Below are 16,756 nucleotides of genomic sequence, written 5' to 3'. Positions count from 1 at the left end.
ATCAGAACTGAACCGATGGTTCTTCTCTCTCTCTGACACTGCAAGAGTGTAGTGACTTCTAAACAAGCAATATGCAATATGAGTACATTCAGTATACACGCATCACATCATCACAGCTGAGCTGATGGTTCTTCCCTCTCTGATGCTGCAGGAGTGTAGTGATTGTTCTAAATGAGCAAATCTTGCAATACAAGTACATACAGTATTTTGTATTAAAGTTTTTGGGTTGTGGAATGAATCGTCTGAGTTTCCATTATTTCCTATGGGGAAATTCGCTTTGATATACAAGTGCTTTGGATTACAAGCATACTTCTGGAACGAATTATGTTCGCAAACCAAGGTCTTACTGTATTAAGATTCTTATGTGTGCCTATTCTAACAAGATGGCGGCCGGTTAAGTCATCAATTGCACGGTCTCCTTCACCCTTTTTATTTTTTGTTTTTCTCTGTTTGCTTGTTTGTTTTATTTAGTAGCTCATTTTGTTTAATTTTTCTTTATTAATCTTTACTAAATCATAGTTTTGATTTATATTGATTTATACTGTTGAGCCTCCACTTGTAAACTCTAGTCTGATAGCCACCGATTTGACCGTTGGTTTCTGGTCTAACAATTTGAAATGCCAACATCCTACCTGATACTCCTTGCACTTCAGGATAGTTTGAGTTGGACCTGATGGCTGGGCCACAGCATGTAGTGCTGATATTGGAGAGATACGAGGGGAGCATCGCTGAGTTATGCGGGGGTGGCAGAGACTTCTTGAAGTGGCTGGCTGTTGAGATCTGGAGACGCCATGTCTGAGGTGGTCTGCATGACACTGAAGTCAGAGAGGTTGCAGCTTCACGTTTTTCTACGGGTGAAGTGACACCATCAGGATGGGAGTTCCGCTGAGCCGTCTAGTCTTTCTGAAATTTCACCACGTCCGATTCTTGTCAGCCGTGGGAGTGGTGTGATGAGAGGCGAGATCGGCAGCTGCGGGGGCTGGCGGAAAGGATCGCTACCGGACCTGGGAGCGGAGAGTTGAAGTCGGCGAGATCTGTGTAGAGCTAGGACTGTCCAGTGCACTGGTTGTCGACCTGGAAATTGAAAGCTGTTTCTTTTCATCGGAGGAGATTCCTGTGGTTGGTGTACATCGGATGATAACAGCGGCAGATCGGATATAACGGCTGAAGTACTCGGGACAGTGTTTTGTTGGTCTGACTGAAGTGATGCTAGTCCCTTCTGACTCTTATATCATCATGTTTACCATATCTTAATTTTACTGTTTTTTTATTTATTTGTTTTCTATCTTTATTTTTTACATTTTTCTTCAGAATTCCATTGCTCAACGGTTTTGTTTTTCCTCTCATATTCCCTTGTATTCATTCTTTTTCACATTTATTATGTCCATATATTTTTCTTTTAAAATTTTCCATATTTAGTTTTAATTCAAACAAATTTAATTCAATTTTATTAAGTTTACCCATTTAATTATTACTGAGATGTATACTTTACTTTAAAAGAATTATGGCCTTAGAGAGATCAGTGTACTCTTGTTAGGATGTTTCATATCTTGTTTGCTATTTCTGTCTTTATTTTTACTCCTACTGCTCAGTAATCAATCTTCTAGGTACTTTAGTTAGATTGTGAGCCTTCGGGACAGTAAGGGAATTCCAAGTACCTATTCTTTATTAGTCTTATTTTTATTGTATCCTTTAATGTATATTTCTCTGTAAACCGCTTCGAACCTAACGGATTTAGCGGTATATAAGAAATAAATTACATTACATTATTCTATAAAGGAAAATAAGCACCTACCTTCCTTGATTAAATAGTGACCAAGGAGGGGCTGCTTAACAAGTTTCAAGTTTATTAATACATTTGATGAATCGCCTATTAAAATTACTAAGCGATGTACAAAATCCAATTAAAAAATAACCTGGTAGTGGGACAAAAGGGTGAGCACCAGCTCTTAAGGAAAAGGATATCTCAGCCTGCAATTATAAATTAGACACAAAGGGCTCCTTTTACTAAGCTGTGATAGCGTTTTTAGCGCATGTAGGATTTTAGCGCCCGCTAAACCCGCACTACGTGGCTAGAGCTAACGCCAGCTCAACAGCTATCGCAGCTTAGTAAAAGGAGCCCAAAGTCTGTAATATAATGATTCAGTATCAGATTTATTAATAAAAGATAAAAATATTCTGTATTTCTGCCTGGGAATATAAAGGCCCTTTGTTTTCTGTCACTACACTCCAGAGTCCAACTTTCAGGCTATTATATTTATAGCTTCTTTTACATCACATCCACTATCTTTAGATAACACAATAGGAAGACTGATCACATGATCTTAGCTAAAAGCTATTCAATCAAAAAATTGGTAATTAATTTGTATATTAGACACCCTTAAATCCAAATGCTCAAAACTAGTGGCTGTTTAAAAGCCATACTTAAACTATAAAAATGAAAATAAAAACCTAATAAAGTAGTTTTTTCATTCCTAAAACCTACTTTATTTTTTTTTAGTTTTGAGCAATTAGCTAAAAGCTGACAGAAAACAGCATAAATAATATCTGCAACACTTTCTCTTACTAACATTATAAAGCAAGTACAGTACCTATTATAATTTACAACCATAAATCTCATTTTTCCTTACTTCTGCAAGCTTTCATCCTAGTTTGCTTATTGTCAGTCATACCAACATAATCTTTCAATCCTTATATTTAATTCTTTGATGAACAATGTCTTTTTAAAATTAGCACGTTATTTTTGTTTCCTTAAATCACAACTGCATAGCAAGACTATTTCTTATTTTAATTCTTAACCTATTATCTGTTAAGGTATCCAAGACAATGCATCCTTTACTAAATATAACGTTACTATGACTTCCAAAACAACTGTACTTTGCTACTGCCATCTAGTGTTAGAAGTTTAATCTTCACTGTATTTTTCATATTGTCCTTTTCATCTATATGAAATACCCTGTTGTTTATCACTAAATTTTCTGTCTGTTGATCATTTTGGGGAAATATCTTCAGGTACATCTGCACCTCACGTCCCTTTTAGCTAACGATCCTAACCATATTTTATGAAACCTTTCCTATCAACAACTTAGGGCTCCTTTTACGAAGCCGCATTAGCGGTTTAACGTGCGTAATAGCGTGCGCTAAACTGCCGGCCGCGCTAGACGCTAACGCCAGCATTGAGCTGGCGTTGGTTCTAGCCACGCAGCGCGGGTTTAGCGTGCGCTAAAACCGCTAACGCGGCTTCATAAAAGAAGCCCTTAGTTCTGTAAAACCTGTTTTTATCGAAAGTAAGCAGGACCTTTGACATGGGATTATCACATGATTTCTTGTAATTCTAGGTCTGCCCTTATCTGATTTTAGCTCACTTCTGCTTTAGTATGTTTTCATCATATCACTACAAAATTCTATTTACTTTTAAACACCATGTAATATAGGCCAGGTGTGTGTAGGTGAATTAAAATGTATTCCTTTACTTCACTGCTCCATGCTTTTACCTGTAATCTTATCCTACCTTGTTTCTGCCTTTATGCTGTCATCTCACACTCACCATTTCTTTCCATATTTTCTGCTACTTCTCTTTCAGTGGATGACAGTACAGCTGTTGTTAACTGCATTTGCTGGAAGGAGATGGACGAGATGGAAAAACCTCCCTCACGTAAGGCAACAAAGATTTGCTAACTATAAAATGGAATTTAGAAAAGAAGTGATTATAATGCTAACACTGAAATTTTACAACTGAGGTATTTAGATTTCATTTGGATTGATTTCTACTACTTAGTTTCCCATTGTTTTCTCCTATACGAGACATTCATTTGTCCTCATCTGGACCCTTTTACAACTCAGTGTAAGCTCCTTTCCTGTAGAATGATAGCTTAAACTTCACTTTCTTATTTCATGGTGAACTAATTTTAAAGGTCAAACTGCCCAAATACAAACAAAATAGAACAAGCAAAGCCTTGTAATACCTTTGGTCCATATCACAATAGGTCAGGTTTTCTTGTCATTTTGGAATTATCTGGCCTTCAACCTTATACATTACATTACATTACATTACATTAGGGATTTCTATTCCGCCATTACCTTGCGGTTCAAGGCGGATTACAAAAGGTTAATTTAAAAACAGAGTTACAATGATTAGCTAGAGAGGTAGGTTGTAGATCTTATAGACATTTAGCGGGTTGTTGAGGGTGAGGTGGTTTGTAGTAGAGTTGATAGGTGGTCAAAGTGGAGGTTCTTTTGTTATTATTAGTGAGTAATGGTTAGATCGATCGTCAGTTTTGGTGTTACTAAGAGGTCGTGATGTTATTGCTGCTTCAGGAATTTCTTGAAAAGTGTGGTCTTTATTTCCTTTCTGAATGTCCTATAGTCTGGGGTGGTCATCAGAAGGTTGGAGATTTGGTTGTCCAGTCTTGCGGCTTGAGTGGCTAGTAGGCCGTCGTGTAGTCTTGTTCTTTTTACTTCCTTGATTGGGGGGGGTATGAATGGGGAGTGCGTTTTTCTGTGTCTGGTAGTGGGTGCTTGGATGAGGCGATTGTTCAAGTATGATGGGCTGTCTCCGTGTATGGTTTTAAATAATATGCAGTAGAATTTGAATTGGATTCTTTCTTGGATTGGAAGCCAATGTGAGTTGATGAAGGCATCCGTAATGTGGTCATGTTTTTTCAATGAGTATATGAGTCTCAAAGCTGTATTTTGGATTGTTTGGAGTTGTCTAATCATAGTTGCAGGGCAAGGAAGGAAGAGGATGTTGCAGTAGTCCAATATACTCAGTATTAGAGATTGTACTATAAGTTGAAATTGTGTTCTTTCAAAGAATTTTCGGACTTGTCTCAGGTTTCTCATGATTGCGAATGATTTCTGAATTGTTTTATTTATTTGCGGTTGCATAGTGCAGCATCTGTCTATGGTCATGCCAAGTAGTTTTATGGTGGTTTGGATGGGATATTTGATTGCGTTTATCTCTAAGTTGGTTGTGGTTTGGATCTTGTCATTTTCGAGAAGGATGAATTTGGTTTTGTCTTGGTTGAGTTTAAGTTTGTGATTTTTCATCCAGGTTGTGACTGTTTCAAGTGTTTGGTGAAGTTTGTCTGTCATGGTAGGTTTGGAATGATCGTATGGGATGAGGATGGTGATGTCGTCAGCATAACTATAGGTGGTTATGCCCAGATTGTCCAGATGCGTTCCTAGAGATGCAGTGTAGAGATTGAAGAGGGTAGGGGATAGTGGAGATCCTTGTGGTACGCCGCAGGGGTTTGACCAGGATTCTGACTTTTCTTTGTTTGATTTTACACTGTAGGTTCTGAGTTTTAGGAATCCTTCAAACCAGGAGTAAACTTTATCTGAAATACCCACTGCGTCTAAGATCTGTAGAAGGATGTTGTGATCCACTAAGTCGAATGCCGCAGTTAAGTCCAGTTGTATGAGAAGCATCTTTTTTCCTGTACTAAGGTGTTGTCTGACGGTATCCATAAGGGAGCCTAGTAGTGTTTCTGTACTGAAGTTTGTTCTGAAGCCTGATTGCATGGGGTGGAGTAGGTTGTGGTCATCTATGTAATTGGTGAGGAGTTTGGCTACTATGCCTTCTATAATTTTGACATATAGCGGAATTGAGGCTATAGGTCTAAAGTTAGATGGGTGGTTTTGTGGTGCTTTTGGGTCTTTTTGGATTGGGGTGATGACGATTTCGCTGAGGTCAGCAGGGAATGTGCCTTCTGTGAGCGTGAATTGAATCCATTGTAGCATTATGGTGCGGAATTTTACACTAGCGGTGGTGAGGAGATATGAGGGGCAATGGTTGAGGTCACAGGAGGCATGACTGTATTTTTTGTAGAATTTGTTGAATTCTGACCATTGTATGTTGGGGAATTGAGTCCAAATTCTGTCTGCTGCAGTTGCCTCTTTTCCTGAAGGGTGGATTGTGATTGTGTTTTGATGGGATGGGTTAAGGATGAGAGTGGCTCTGGTGTTGGTAATTTTGTTCTTGAAGTGTTCTGCTAAGAGGGTGGGTGATGGTGGGGGGGTGTTCGTGGTGGTTGTGTATGGTTTGGTGTCTGTTAATTCTTTCAGGATTTGGAATATTTTTTTGGAATCTTGGGTTTCCGTGCCTATGAGATTAGTATAGTAGTTTTTTCTTTTATCCCTTAGTAGGTTTTTGTATTGTTTGTTGATTTTTTTCCAATCGGTTTTTGTTTGACCTTGGTTCTTTTTTCTCCATTTTCTTTCTAATCTTCTACACTGTCTTTTGAGTTGGAGTAATTCATTATCAAACCATTGGTCTGATTTCCTGCTGGTTCTGGTTTTGGTTTGTAGGGGGGCCAGATCATCGAGGATGTTGGTGGACACATTTTTCCTGACTTCATATTTCATTCACCATATTGGACATAGCCATGCACATTCCAATGACAGTATATTAGTGAGTCTCTTTCACCCTTTATAGCTCCTCCCAAGACATTGCATCTAGGCTACTCTGGAGAATCCTCACTAGCTCAAGGGCTAAATGAGTTTCGCCTCCCACAACCATCCTCTTTGCCACTCGGCAGGGACCATTATGGTGGTAACATGCCCAGATCCAAACTTCCTATTCAACAGAGCAACGCTATACTACCTGACCATGGAAATGGACCAGAACTGAGTTTTTGCTTCAGGCTTGGCTCGTGTCTTTATTTAGAACATAAGAACATAAGAGTTGCCATACTGGGACAGACCGAAGGTCCATCAAGCCCAGTATCCTGTTTCCAGCAGTGGCCAATCCAGATCACAAGTACCTGTCAAGATCCCAAAAAAGTAAAAGAGATTTTATGCTCTTATCCTACAAATAAGCAGTGTATTATGTGCCCCCCTAGACCTAGTATTTTTAGAAAGAGTAAACAAACAATTCATGTCTACCCATTCCTCTCCTTCAGTATTTTGTTTCAAACAATTTTAATTGATGATAATAGGTAACAAATTTAGAAGTAGAAAACTTCCAACATAAGTACAGAGAGCAGAGTACTTCTGCAATACATAACAACAGAAAAATTTTGTAACTGTAAAGAATCCAACGGTCCCCCACCCCCTACCGCCCACCTGAAAGCAGAATCCAGTGGTCCGCCCACCCAAAAACCCACTTCAGAACATCAAAACCAAGATAAACGCCATTCAGTATCTTATAGACTTCTATCATATCTCCCTTGAGCCGACTCTTCTCCAGGCTTAAGAGCCCTAGCCACTTTAGCCTTTCCTCATAGTGGATTTGTCCCATCCGTTTTATCATTTTTATCACTCTTACCTTTTCTAATTCCACTATATGGGGCTCATTTTCAAAAAAGAAAAATATCTCAAAAGTAGCATAAAGTGCCAGATGGATGTTTTTCCCCAAACCATCCAAATTGATATTTTCTAAACCTATTTTCTAGACTGATTTCTATGCTGTTCATTAGAATCTCAAGGGGGCATGTTAGAGGTGTGCATTCAGCAGGACTAGGTTGGGAATATGACTTGGATGTTTTTCTGCCATAATCAAACATTTTAGAAAACATCAAGAGCACAGTTTGGACGTTTGGGGCTAGACCTATTTTAGGATGCAGGGTCACAGGCATGTGCGAGTACACAGTGGTGGCCCTCATCAGGGGAATGACCCCTTGGGCTGCTGGCTGTTCAAACCCTCAGCTCTGTTAGAGCTTATTGCTGACTCTTGCGGGAGTTAAACTTGGACTCTCAACATAATAACATAAGAATTGCCGCTGCTGGGTCAGACCAGTGGTCCATCGTGCCCAGCAGTCCGCTCATGCGGCGGCCCTCTGGTCAAAGACTAGCGCCCTAACTGAGACTAGCACTACCTGCGTATGTCTAACTTGTCTAACTTTGTCTTGAATCCCTGGAGGGTGTTTTCCCCTATAACAGCCTCCGGAAAAGTGTTCCAGTTTTCCACCACTCTCTGGGTGAAGAAGAACTTCCTTACGTTTGTACAGAATCTATCCCCTTTCAATTTTAGAGAATGTCCTCTCGTTCTCCCTACGTTGGAGAGGGTGAACAACCTGTCCTTATCTACTAAATCTATTCTCTTCAGTAACTTGGATGTTTTGATCATGTCTCCTTCAATCTTGATCATGTCCCCTTCAATCCCCTCTGCTCCCTGCTTTATACTGAACAGAGTGAGAGCCCAGTTATCTTCATTTCCCTGGCATCCTGATATGAGTGTATTAGTCACAGAGCATTGGGATGCTCCTGAAGGGTCCCTTAAGGCAATGTTTCTCAACTCGGTCCTAGAGTACCCTGTTGCCAGTCAGGTTTTCAAGATATCCACAATGAATGCATGAAAGACATTTGCATATAATGGAGGCAGTGTATGCAAATCAAGTTTATTCAAATTCAATGTGGATATCCTGAAACCCTGACTGGCAAGGGGGTACTCCAGGACCAAGTTGAGAAACAGTGCCTTAAGGTATCCAAGACAATGGCTTGGCTATATCTGATGGCTCAGGAGTGTCAGTAGATTTTCGCTTAGCCCAGGGTAGATTCCTTGGTAGTACAGGTAACCAAATGCACGTCCCTACTGAGTGAGGGAGGTTTGGTAGATCCTGATTCTTAAAAGACAATTTGAAACTCTAGCCTTGGGAATCAAAGCAGCTACAGCAGCTTCCTTGGTGACACGCACCTGCCATACCAAGTTGCAGGGGCTTGCGCTGATGGAGAGCCTTTGCTCCAGCTCCTATTAGCAGGAGTGGATTATATGACCAATGCTCTCTACGATATCATTAGAATCATGAGCAAAATATCAGCTTATTCAATCTCAGCCCACAAAATGCTTTAGATCAGGCAAAGGGTGGGAGATTCCACCTCCAAGGCTACCCTCAGCAGACTTCCTTTCAAGGGACAAATGTTGTTCTGAAAAGGACTGGACGATCTCATGGCTAGCTTGGCAGATTGTCGGCCGAAATCTCTACCTGATAGCAGACTGCAAACATAGAAAGACTCCAAGCAGTCTAATTTTTGTGGCTCCAGTTGCTTCCGGCAGTACTCAGGAGGAGCCTTCTCTCTGAGATCCTACCAGGGATCAAGACATATTCTCAGGACCCATGTGGAACCAAGCCTCCAGTTCTTATCCCACTTCAGCCTCCAAGAAAGCGCAATGATGCCAGATCCGGAGCAGTTCCCCTGAAGATAGGGGGATGGCTCTTGTAGTATGCGGAGGCCTGGGTGCAGATCTCATCAGACCGTTGGGTGCTGGAGATCATTCAGAGTGGTTATAAGCTCAAATTACTCAGCCCTTAATGGACTGGTTTGTGGACTCCCTGGCGGGGCGACCAGAAAAGCAAGCAGAGCTTCTATGTGCAACTAACTGAGATTCTTTCTTATTGTCAACCTGTTCTGTCCTGGCCAATTCTACTGCCATCTTTAGCTGGGGCCACATGCATATTATCACTATGAAATCTGATATGCTCAATGTTGATTTCTAACTACCTAAATGTTCCTACATTTATTCCTGCATTTGCTTGTTTCCTTAGCTAAACCCCAAAAATCCACATAACTGCTTCCATCAATAGACAGCAGTGTGCTCAGGAACGGGAAAAGCTAAGTGTTCTTATCCCATCAGTGGTGTAGGGGCGGTCCACCCCAGGGGCCGTTTGGCTGAGGGCGTGGTACCCCTCCTCCTCTTGCCTCCCCCCCTCTTCTTCTTGCTGCGCACACCCCTTGTCTTCCCTGGCACAAGATTACTGTCTGAGGGCACGGCACCCCTCCTCCTCTCCTTGCCGCACGCATGTGTCCTTTACCTTCCCCCATACCTTTTTATTTCCCCGGCGCAAGTTGCTGTCTGCATCAGCATCAGTGCTCTCTCTGATATCACTTCCAGGATCCATGCCTAGGAAATGGGTGAGCTGTTACTGACATGGGCATGCTGCTCACATTGGAGAAGTTAAAATGGTATGGGGAAAGGGAAGTGGCGCGCCTGCGATGGGGAAGGGGTGCCACCGGCCCGGGCGCCTCTCACCCTTACTATGCCATTGTATCCCATACTGTAATATTTCTCCCATTGGCATAAAATGGGAGAAAATCATTAGTGAATGTGCGAAAAGGCTCTGCCCAAAAGATGAGTAAGACTCTAAGAGGCTTTGAGTAAAGTAAGCAATATAATTTATTTACATTTTGGGTCCAAAATGGGTGCCCTCTGCACAGAACTTGGCAAGATGGACACACCTGGCATAGTACATTCATTGATTATATAGTCTGTACAATCTTTAGTTAGCCCCTCCTGCCTGTCTGCTCATTGGGTTGAGCAGTACAGTTCACAAACTCTCAAATCCTGCCCACCTTTTTCCTATCTCTCCACCCCATTTTCTTCAGACCCTGGCCGTATTTAGAGCTGCCCATATTTGGGCACTGTTCCCTCCTTTCACATACTCGCCCCTCACATGACATGCTTAGGCCATCTTTTTAAACAATAGTCCTTATGGTAAATTCTGCTGATACCTCGATACAATGTTCATTTGACTGTAGGCATTGTATTCAGTGTCCCAGGAATGCCCCCCTCCCATCTTTTGAGTCAGCAATACTGTACTTCTTTCTGCACAATGTTAGACAAACTCCTTCTGGAATTTTACCAGTATTTCATTTAGTTTTCCATTACCACTTTATTAATATTTTCTTTATAATATTATCTCTTTAGTGACCCCTGCCTTATTAGAATAATATGTATAAGTGATATCTTTATAGTTTCTCTGTAGTTATTTGACCATACCTGATTATATGCAAATGTTATACAATTTAAGTGTTCACCCCCCCCCCCTATTGTGTTATTCTGCAATAATTAACACTATTAGAAAATATTAGTATTTTTATTTCTCATAGTGAATCAGACCTGTCTTTGTCCAGATCTATGGAAGACCCTTCATAGCAAATGAATTCTTAGCACTTTGCAGCCCATCATTATTTGAAAGTTTATTTCCAAGCCCTCTTTAATTGTTCGGTTCACAGACAGATATTATCTTGAGAGCATCTGGCTTTGACATCCAGTATCAGCAACAGCTTTCAGCTCTTCTTTCGTGTACATTTGACTTCCTAAAAACTTATCTTGTGTTTCATTTCTAAGTGATCCCTGTTTGCCTTCTGTAATTTTAATGATTTTCAGGAAACTGGGCTCTTACACTAGTTGTTTAACATTGGTACATTGGTATTTTGCAAATACTGACTTTAAGACTTCTGTTTTGGTTCTGCTTTCCTAAATACTTTTTTTATGGCCGCCTTAATGCTCATGTCTTTTAACAGGTGCAACATCTTATCAAAATACAGTTGGTAGACTGACTCTTGTTGAAAAGTTGAAGAAACTCAAAGAACTGGAATGTCAAAGTGTCAGAATGGAAATTGGTGATGTCATTAGAGTCCGAGGTTACATCAGAGTCTTCAGAGAGCAGCGTGAAGTGGTGGCATCCACTTACTGTAAGGAAATATCAATTCATTAAAGATTACAGTAACAATTGTGATATAGATCCTTCAAACACCTGAAACTGTAATCCATCCAATAATTTATTTTCTGAGCTCTTCCATATCCCTATTTCAGAGGAAATCATGGGAGAAAAGAAAACCATGAGAAATCATTACCAATAGAAGAATATTATCATAAATGAAAGAGAGTTAAAGACAATGCTGTTGGTGGTCTTAACTGGGGCTTCAGAAATATTGAAGTGAATGTATTGTGTTTATAGTATAGCTGATAGGTTGCACCTCCCGCCCAGTAGTTCAGAACAGGTTAAAAGCCAACATTCACAGTGGAATACATTTGGACAGGTCAATGACTATACAGCAACTTAAGTACAAGTTTAGAAGAATGGAGAAAAGAGGACAGAAAGGAAGGGGGTATTTAAGGGGGGAAGGGGGGTTGATTGTAGCTGGATTTGTGATTGACGAGTTGAGTCTTCACCGCTTTCCAGAAGGTCATCAATGAGTTCTGTAATCTGATTTGCGGGGGGAGCTGGTTCCAGAGTTGAGGGATGAACTGGTTGTAGGAGCGTTTGCATATTGTTTCTGACAGGAGAGACCTTCCTGGGGGGATGAACAGGCGTTTCTCCATTTCAGAGCGGAGGAGGCGGGTGGGGGTGTACAGGGTTAGCTTGGATCCTATGTATAGAGGAGTTGGGCTAGGTCTGGTTTGGAGATGTAGGGTTTGATCCTTCTCAGTTGGTGGAGGTAGTAGAAGGAGGTGGAAGCTACCTGAAATATGTGGGTGGACAGGGACAAATGGCCATCTAATGTTTCTCCAAGGCTGCGTACCTGATCTGCTGCTGTTAGTGAGGTGGAATCCCATGATAGTGTTGGGCGTGTGTATTTGGTAGAGACGTTTAAATACGTGGCATAAATGTTCATGAGTCGAGTCTCTTTCATTTGAAAGGAAGCTCTAAAATGAGAGGGCATAGGATGAAGTTAAGAAGTGATAGGCTCAGGAGTAATCTAAGGAAATATTTTTTTACAGAAAGGGTGGTAGGTGCGTGGAACAGTCTCCCGGTTGAAGTGGTGGAGACAGACTGTGTCTGAATTCAAGAAAGCCTGGGATAGGCACGTGGGATCTCTTAAAGAGAGGAATAGATAATGGTTACTGTGGATTGGCAGACTGGATGGACCATTTGACCTTTATCCGCCATTATGTTTCTATATTTTTATTATAACATTTTTAGTCATCCCTTTTTTAATAATTCCTAGCATCCTGTTTGCTTTTTTGGATGCTGCCATACATTGGGCTGAAGGTTTCATCATATTTGCGATGACACCCAATCCTTTTCTTGGGCGCTAACTCCCCCCCCCCAGGTGGATATTAGCATCTGGTAACTGATTTGGGTTATTCTTCTCAATCACTTTCCCTCTCTCTCCCCTTTCCAGCACCAATGCGCTCCTTCCCCCCTCATTTCTCCCTTTGTCCCAGAAAGATCATGGCCCCTTACTTGTTGAAGCCGCACTCGCTCTATCTGCCTTCAGCGGCTTGTTGGGGGATGCATCATCGGCAGTGATTCACACGCTGCACGTGGCTGACCCACAAGCTTTCCCTCCAACATCAGCTCTGTCAACAGAGAGCAGGATTCTGGGTCAGCTACATGCAGCGTGTGAACAGCTGTTGGCTGCGCGTCCCCCCAACAAGCTGCTGAAGGCATAAGGAGCAAGTGCGGCAAGGAGGTATCTGGGACAACCACCCCCTGCTAACCCAGAAGGCTTTCTTCTGACATCTGCTATGATATCAGAGGGAAGCCCTGTGGTTTGGTTTCGGGGAGGAGGGAGGGATAAGAGGGGGGGCAGGCAGGGTTCCCCGGCAGCATCTTCAGCGGGTGGGGCAGGCAGCAAGGAGGTATCCCCGCCAGTGGCAGCACGGTTTGGACAGGTGGGCAGGGAATATTCTCTATGGCAGCCATGCCGCATACCCCCAACAAGCAACCCATGTACCCCCAAGGGTATTCGTACCGCATATTGAGAAACCCTGGCTTAGAAGAAGCTAAATTCTATTGATGTTTAAATTTTTCTTCTTTTGTTTCTTTATTTCAACATACAATCAGAGATACAATCGAAGAGGGTGAGCTGAGTTAGAATAGAAACAAGGCCGAAAATCCATTGATTATCACAGTATGAAGAAAGGATAGAACTTTGCATGTGAGCCATTGAACTTCAAAAGAAGTTGTTTCCCAAAATTTCTTTCTACTATTTTTCTTCACTGAATTTTGTAAGAAAAGTAAAGAAGAAGAAACTGAATTACTTAAAGTTTGTTAAAAAATTTAAACGGGAAGGCAACTCAACGGAGAAACAAGAGATATGTCTTCCTTACTCCGCGCAAAATGAATAACTGATGACTTAGCGAGCTGGCATCAGACAGGAAGGCGCATGCGCAGTGCAGGCATTATTAAGCTTTGAATTCTTAAAGTGCTGGTGCATTTTTTTACTGTCCATACCGGGGCTCCGAGGATAACGTCACCCACATGTGACAATATCTGCCTTCTGTCTCTGGATAGCACCTGTTACGGTAAGTAACTATGCTTTTCATCTACTAGCTTTCAAAACCTAAGTGGCCTTTATTCCTCTTACTTTTATTTACTTTCCTTACATAAAGGTTTGTTGCCCTTACAACAGCTCCTTTCAGTTTTGCCTATTGCTTTCCTGCTTCTTTTAAATGTTCCCATCTAGACAACAATCCTTCGAGGTAATCCCCCATCTATTCAAAGTTTGTTTTGTTTGTTTGAAGTCTAGAACCTTCACTTTTGAACGAACCCTTTCCACACCTATCTTAATATTAAACCACACAATTCAGTGATCACTGGATGCAAGATGGTCACCCACTATAACATCAGAAATACTCTCCCCATTGGTAAGCACTATCCAAATGTACTGTACAACTTCATACTTACTTCTGTCCAGCAGAAGTTTTGATTCGATTTTTGATCTCCTTGAGGTCCAGCTGTTGAGCTTGAAGATTTCTTGCTGCCTTCAAATTCTACATTCGATCCCTCAAAAGCTTGACCACCATTGTTAAGTATTTCTATATTACTAGGGGTTATTCTAGAAGCCTTCTTGTGAAGGCAACAAATGTATCTTTTTTTTTTTTTTTTTTTTAACTTCCTCAATAAATAATTTTCAAATACACATAAAAATTTTTTTTCCAATTCTCACTTAATCCTCAAATCTGTGTGTTGATTTTAAGTCAGCTGTGCAAAATGTTTTATGTTTATTTGAAAAACTATTTGTTAAAAAAAAGATACTAGCTATATTTAATGATGAGATATGATGCATCCTTAATTTTTTTTGCATAAAAATATCATATCATATATTAAGTGTAATTTCTAATGCTTTCCTATAAATAAATTTTGCTTAAATTTAGGAAAAACAGGGATAGATAAAAATTAGCATCTTTTTGTCATGATTAAATGCCATTTTTCTATTAATTATAAACTAAACTAAACTAAACCTTAGGTTTGTATACCGCACCATCTCCGCGTGCGCAGAGCTCGGCACGGTTTACAGAGGTTGAGAGGAAAGGAACTACAAGGAAGGGATATAGGAGAGGGACTGAGGAGATAGAGGGGGACAAGATACTAGAGCACGGGAGGTGATTAGGTTTTTGAAAAGAGCCAAGTTTTCAAGTGTTTGCGGAAGGATTGGAAGGAGCTAGAGTTTCTGAGCGGGGATGAAAGGTTGTTCCAGAGTTCTGTGGTTCTAAAGGGGAGGGATGTTCCAAGTTTTCCTGCGCGGGATATACCTTTTATAGAAGGGAAAGATAGTTTCAGTTTTTGGGAGGATCTAGTCGAGAGCGGGTTTGAGGAGTTCCAGAAGAGTGGGATAACAGGAGGAAGGACGCCGTGTAGAATCTTGAAGGCTATGCAGGCACATTTATAGAGGACTCTGGAGTAAACTGGGAGCCAGTGAAGCTTGGAGAGGAGTGGGGAAACGTGGTCGAACTTGCCTTTTGCGAAAATAAGCTTGGCCGCGGCGTTTTGAATTAGCTGAAGTCTTTGGAGGTTTTTCTTTGTTAGGCTTATATAGATGGAGTTGCAGTAGTCCAGTCTAGAAAGGATGGTGGATTGAACGAGGATGGCGAAATGAGAATGATGAAAGCAGGATCTTACTTTCCTCAACATATGGAGGCTAAAGAAGCATTTTTTTACTAGGGAGTTGAGGTGATCGTTGAAGGAGAGAGAGGAATCTAGGATGATGCCAAGGACTTTGCTTGAAAACTCAAGCTGAAGAGTGGGGCCGGAAGATAGAGGGATGGAGGTGGGTAAATGGTCAAAGGTTGGGCCGAGCCAAAGTAGTTTGGTTTTGGACTCATTCAGTTTCATTTGTACAGATTGGGCCCAGGATTGGAGGTTCGTAATACATGTGGAAATGTTCTCAGCGAGGTTCGAGAGGTTCGAGTCGGTTTCAAGGAGGATGAGGATGTCATCGGCGTAGGAGTAGAGAGTTTCTAGTGGGGATAAATGAAGGAGTTTCAGAGAGGACATGTAGATGTTGAAAAGGATAGGGGAGAGGGGTGAGCCTTGAGGGACTCCACATTTTGGCTTCCAGGCGGGGGATGAGGAACCGTTTGTGTTAACGGTGTAGGAGCGGAAGCGTAGGAATTTCGAGAACCAATCCAGAACTGTGGAGCTTATACACAACTTAGTGTTGGGAGGGGGGAGGGTTTCTATTGGAGGGTTTATGATCTTACAATTAATAATGGGCTTAGAGCAGGGGTCTCAAAGTCCCTCCTTAAGGGCCGCAATCCAGTCGGGTTTTCAGGATTTCCCCAATGAATATGCATGAGATCTATGTGCATGCACTGCTTTCAATGCATATTCATTGGGGAAATCCTGAAAACCCGACTGGATTGCGGCCCTTAAGTAGGCACTTTGAGATCCCTGGCTTAGAGGGAGGGTGGGGGGAGGGTTGCTTTTATGTTTATAAAGTATACTGATAAGATGTTCAAGTGGTCTATTTAATATTGTTAATATGAATTTTGTACACTTGATGAAAGCTTAAAAATGAATAAAGAATTAAAAAAAAAAAGAATTTTTTTTTAAAATTTATTTATAATTTTCAATTTACAATTCAAGTATCACTTGTACAGAAAAATAAAGATAAGCCAATAAAGCACAAAATAAACATTCTACATCCCAAACTTATTGCAAAGAAAATCATTATAGCTTTTTAAAAATACGAATAATGTTGACCAGAATATTTATTGTTCACTTGTTGAAATTTTTTGAAAATGAATAAAGATTTACAAAAAAAAAAAAAGAATTTTTAAAAATACGAATAATGTTGACCAAGT

The 16,756-nt window shown here is 40.9% G+C and overlaps 1 protein-coding gene across 3 annotated transcripts in view; it reads left to right on the top strand.

Moving 5' to 3' along the window:
• The window catches only part of STN1 (STN1 subunit of CST complex), a 109,091-nt gene that overhangs the window by 45,530 nt on the left and 46,805 nt on the right, over window positions 1–16,756 (top strand). For all 3 annotated transcript variants that reach the window (XM_033941268.1, XM_033941266.1, XM_033941269.1), the window contains exons 4-5: window positions 3,584–3,655; window positions 11,245–11,415. In XM_033941268.1, the coding sequence (XP_033797159.1) occupies window positions 3,584–3,655; window positions 11,245–11,415 (243 nt within the window). The remainder of the gene's footprint in view (window positions 1–3,583; window positions 3,656–11,244; window positions 11,416–16,756) is intronic.

Source organism: Geotrypetes seraphini, chromosome 4 (genome assembly GCF_902459505.1).
Source record: "Geotrypetes seraphini chromosome 4, aGeoSer1.1, whole genome shotgun sequence".
Taxonomy (NCBI): Eukaryota; Metazoa; Chordata; class Amphibia; order Gymnophiona; family Dermophiidae; genus Geotrypetes; species Geotrypetes seraphini.
The sequence above is the reverse complement of the archived record's forward strand: the minus strand, read 5'-3'. Positions and strand labels throughout refer to the sequence as shown.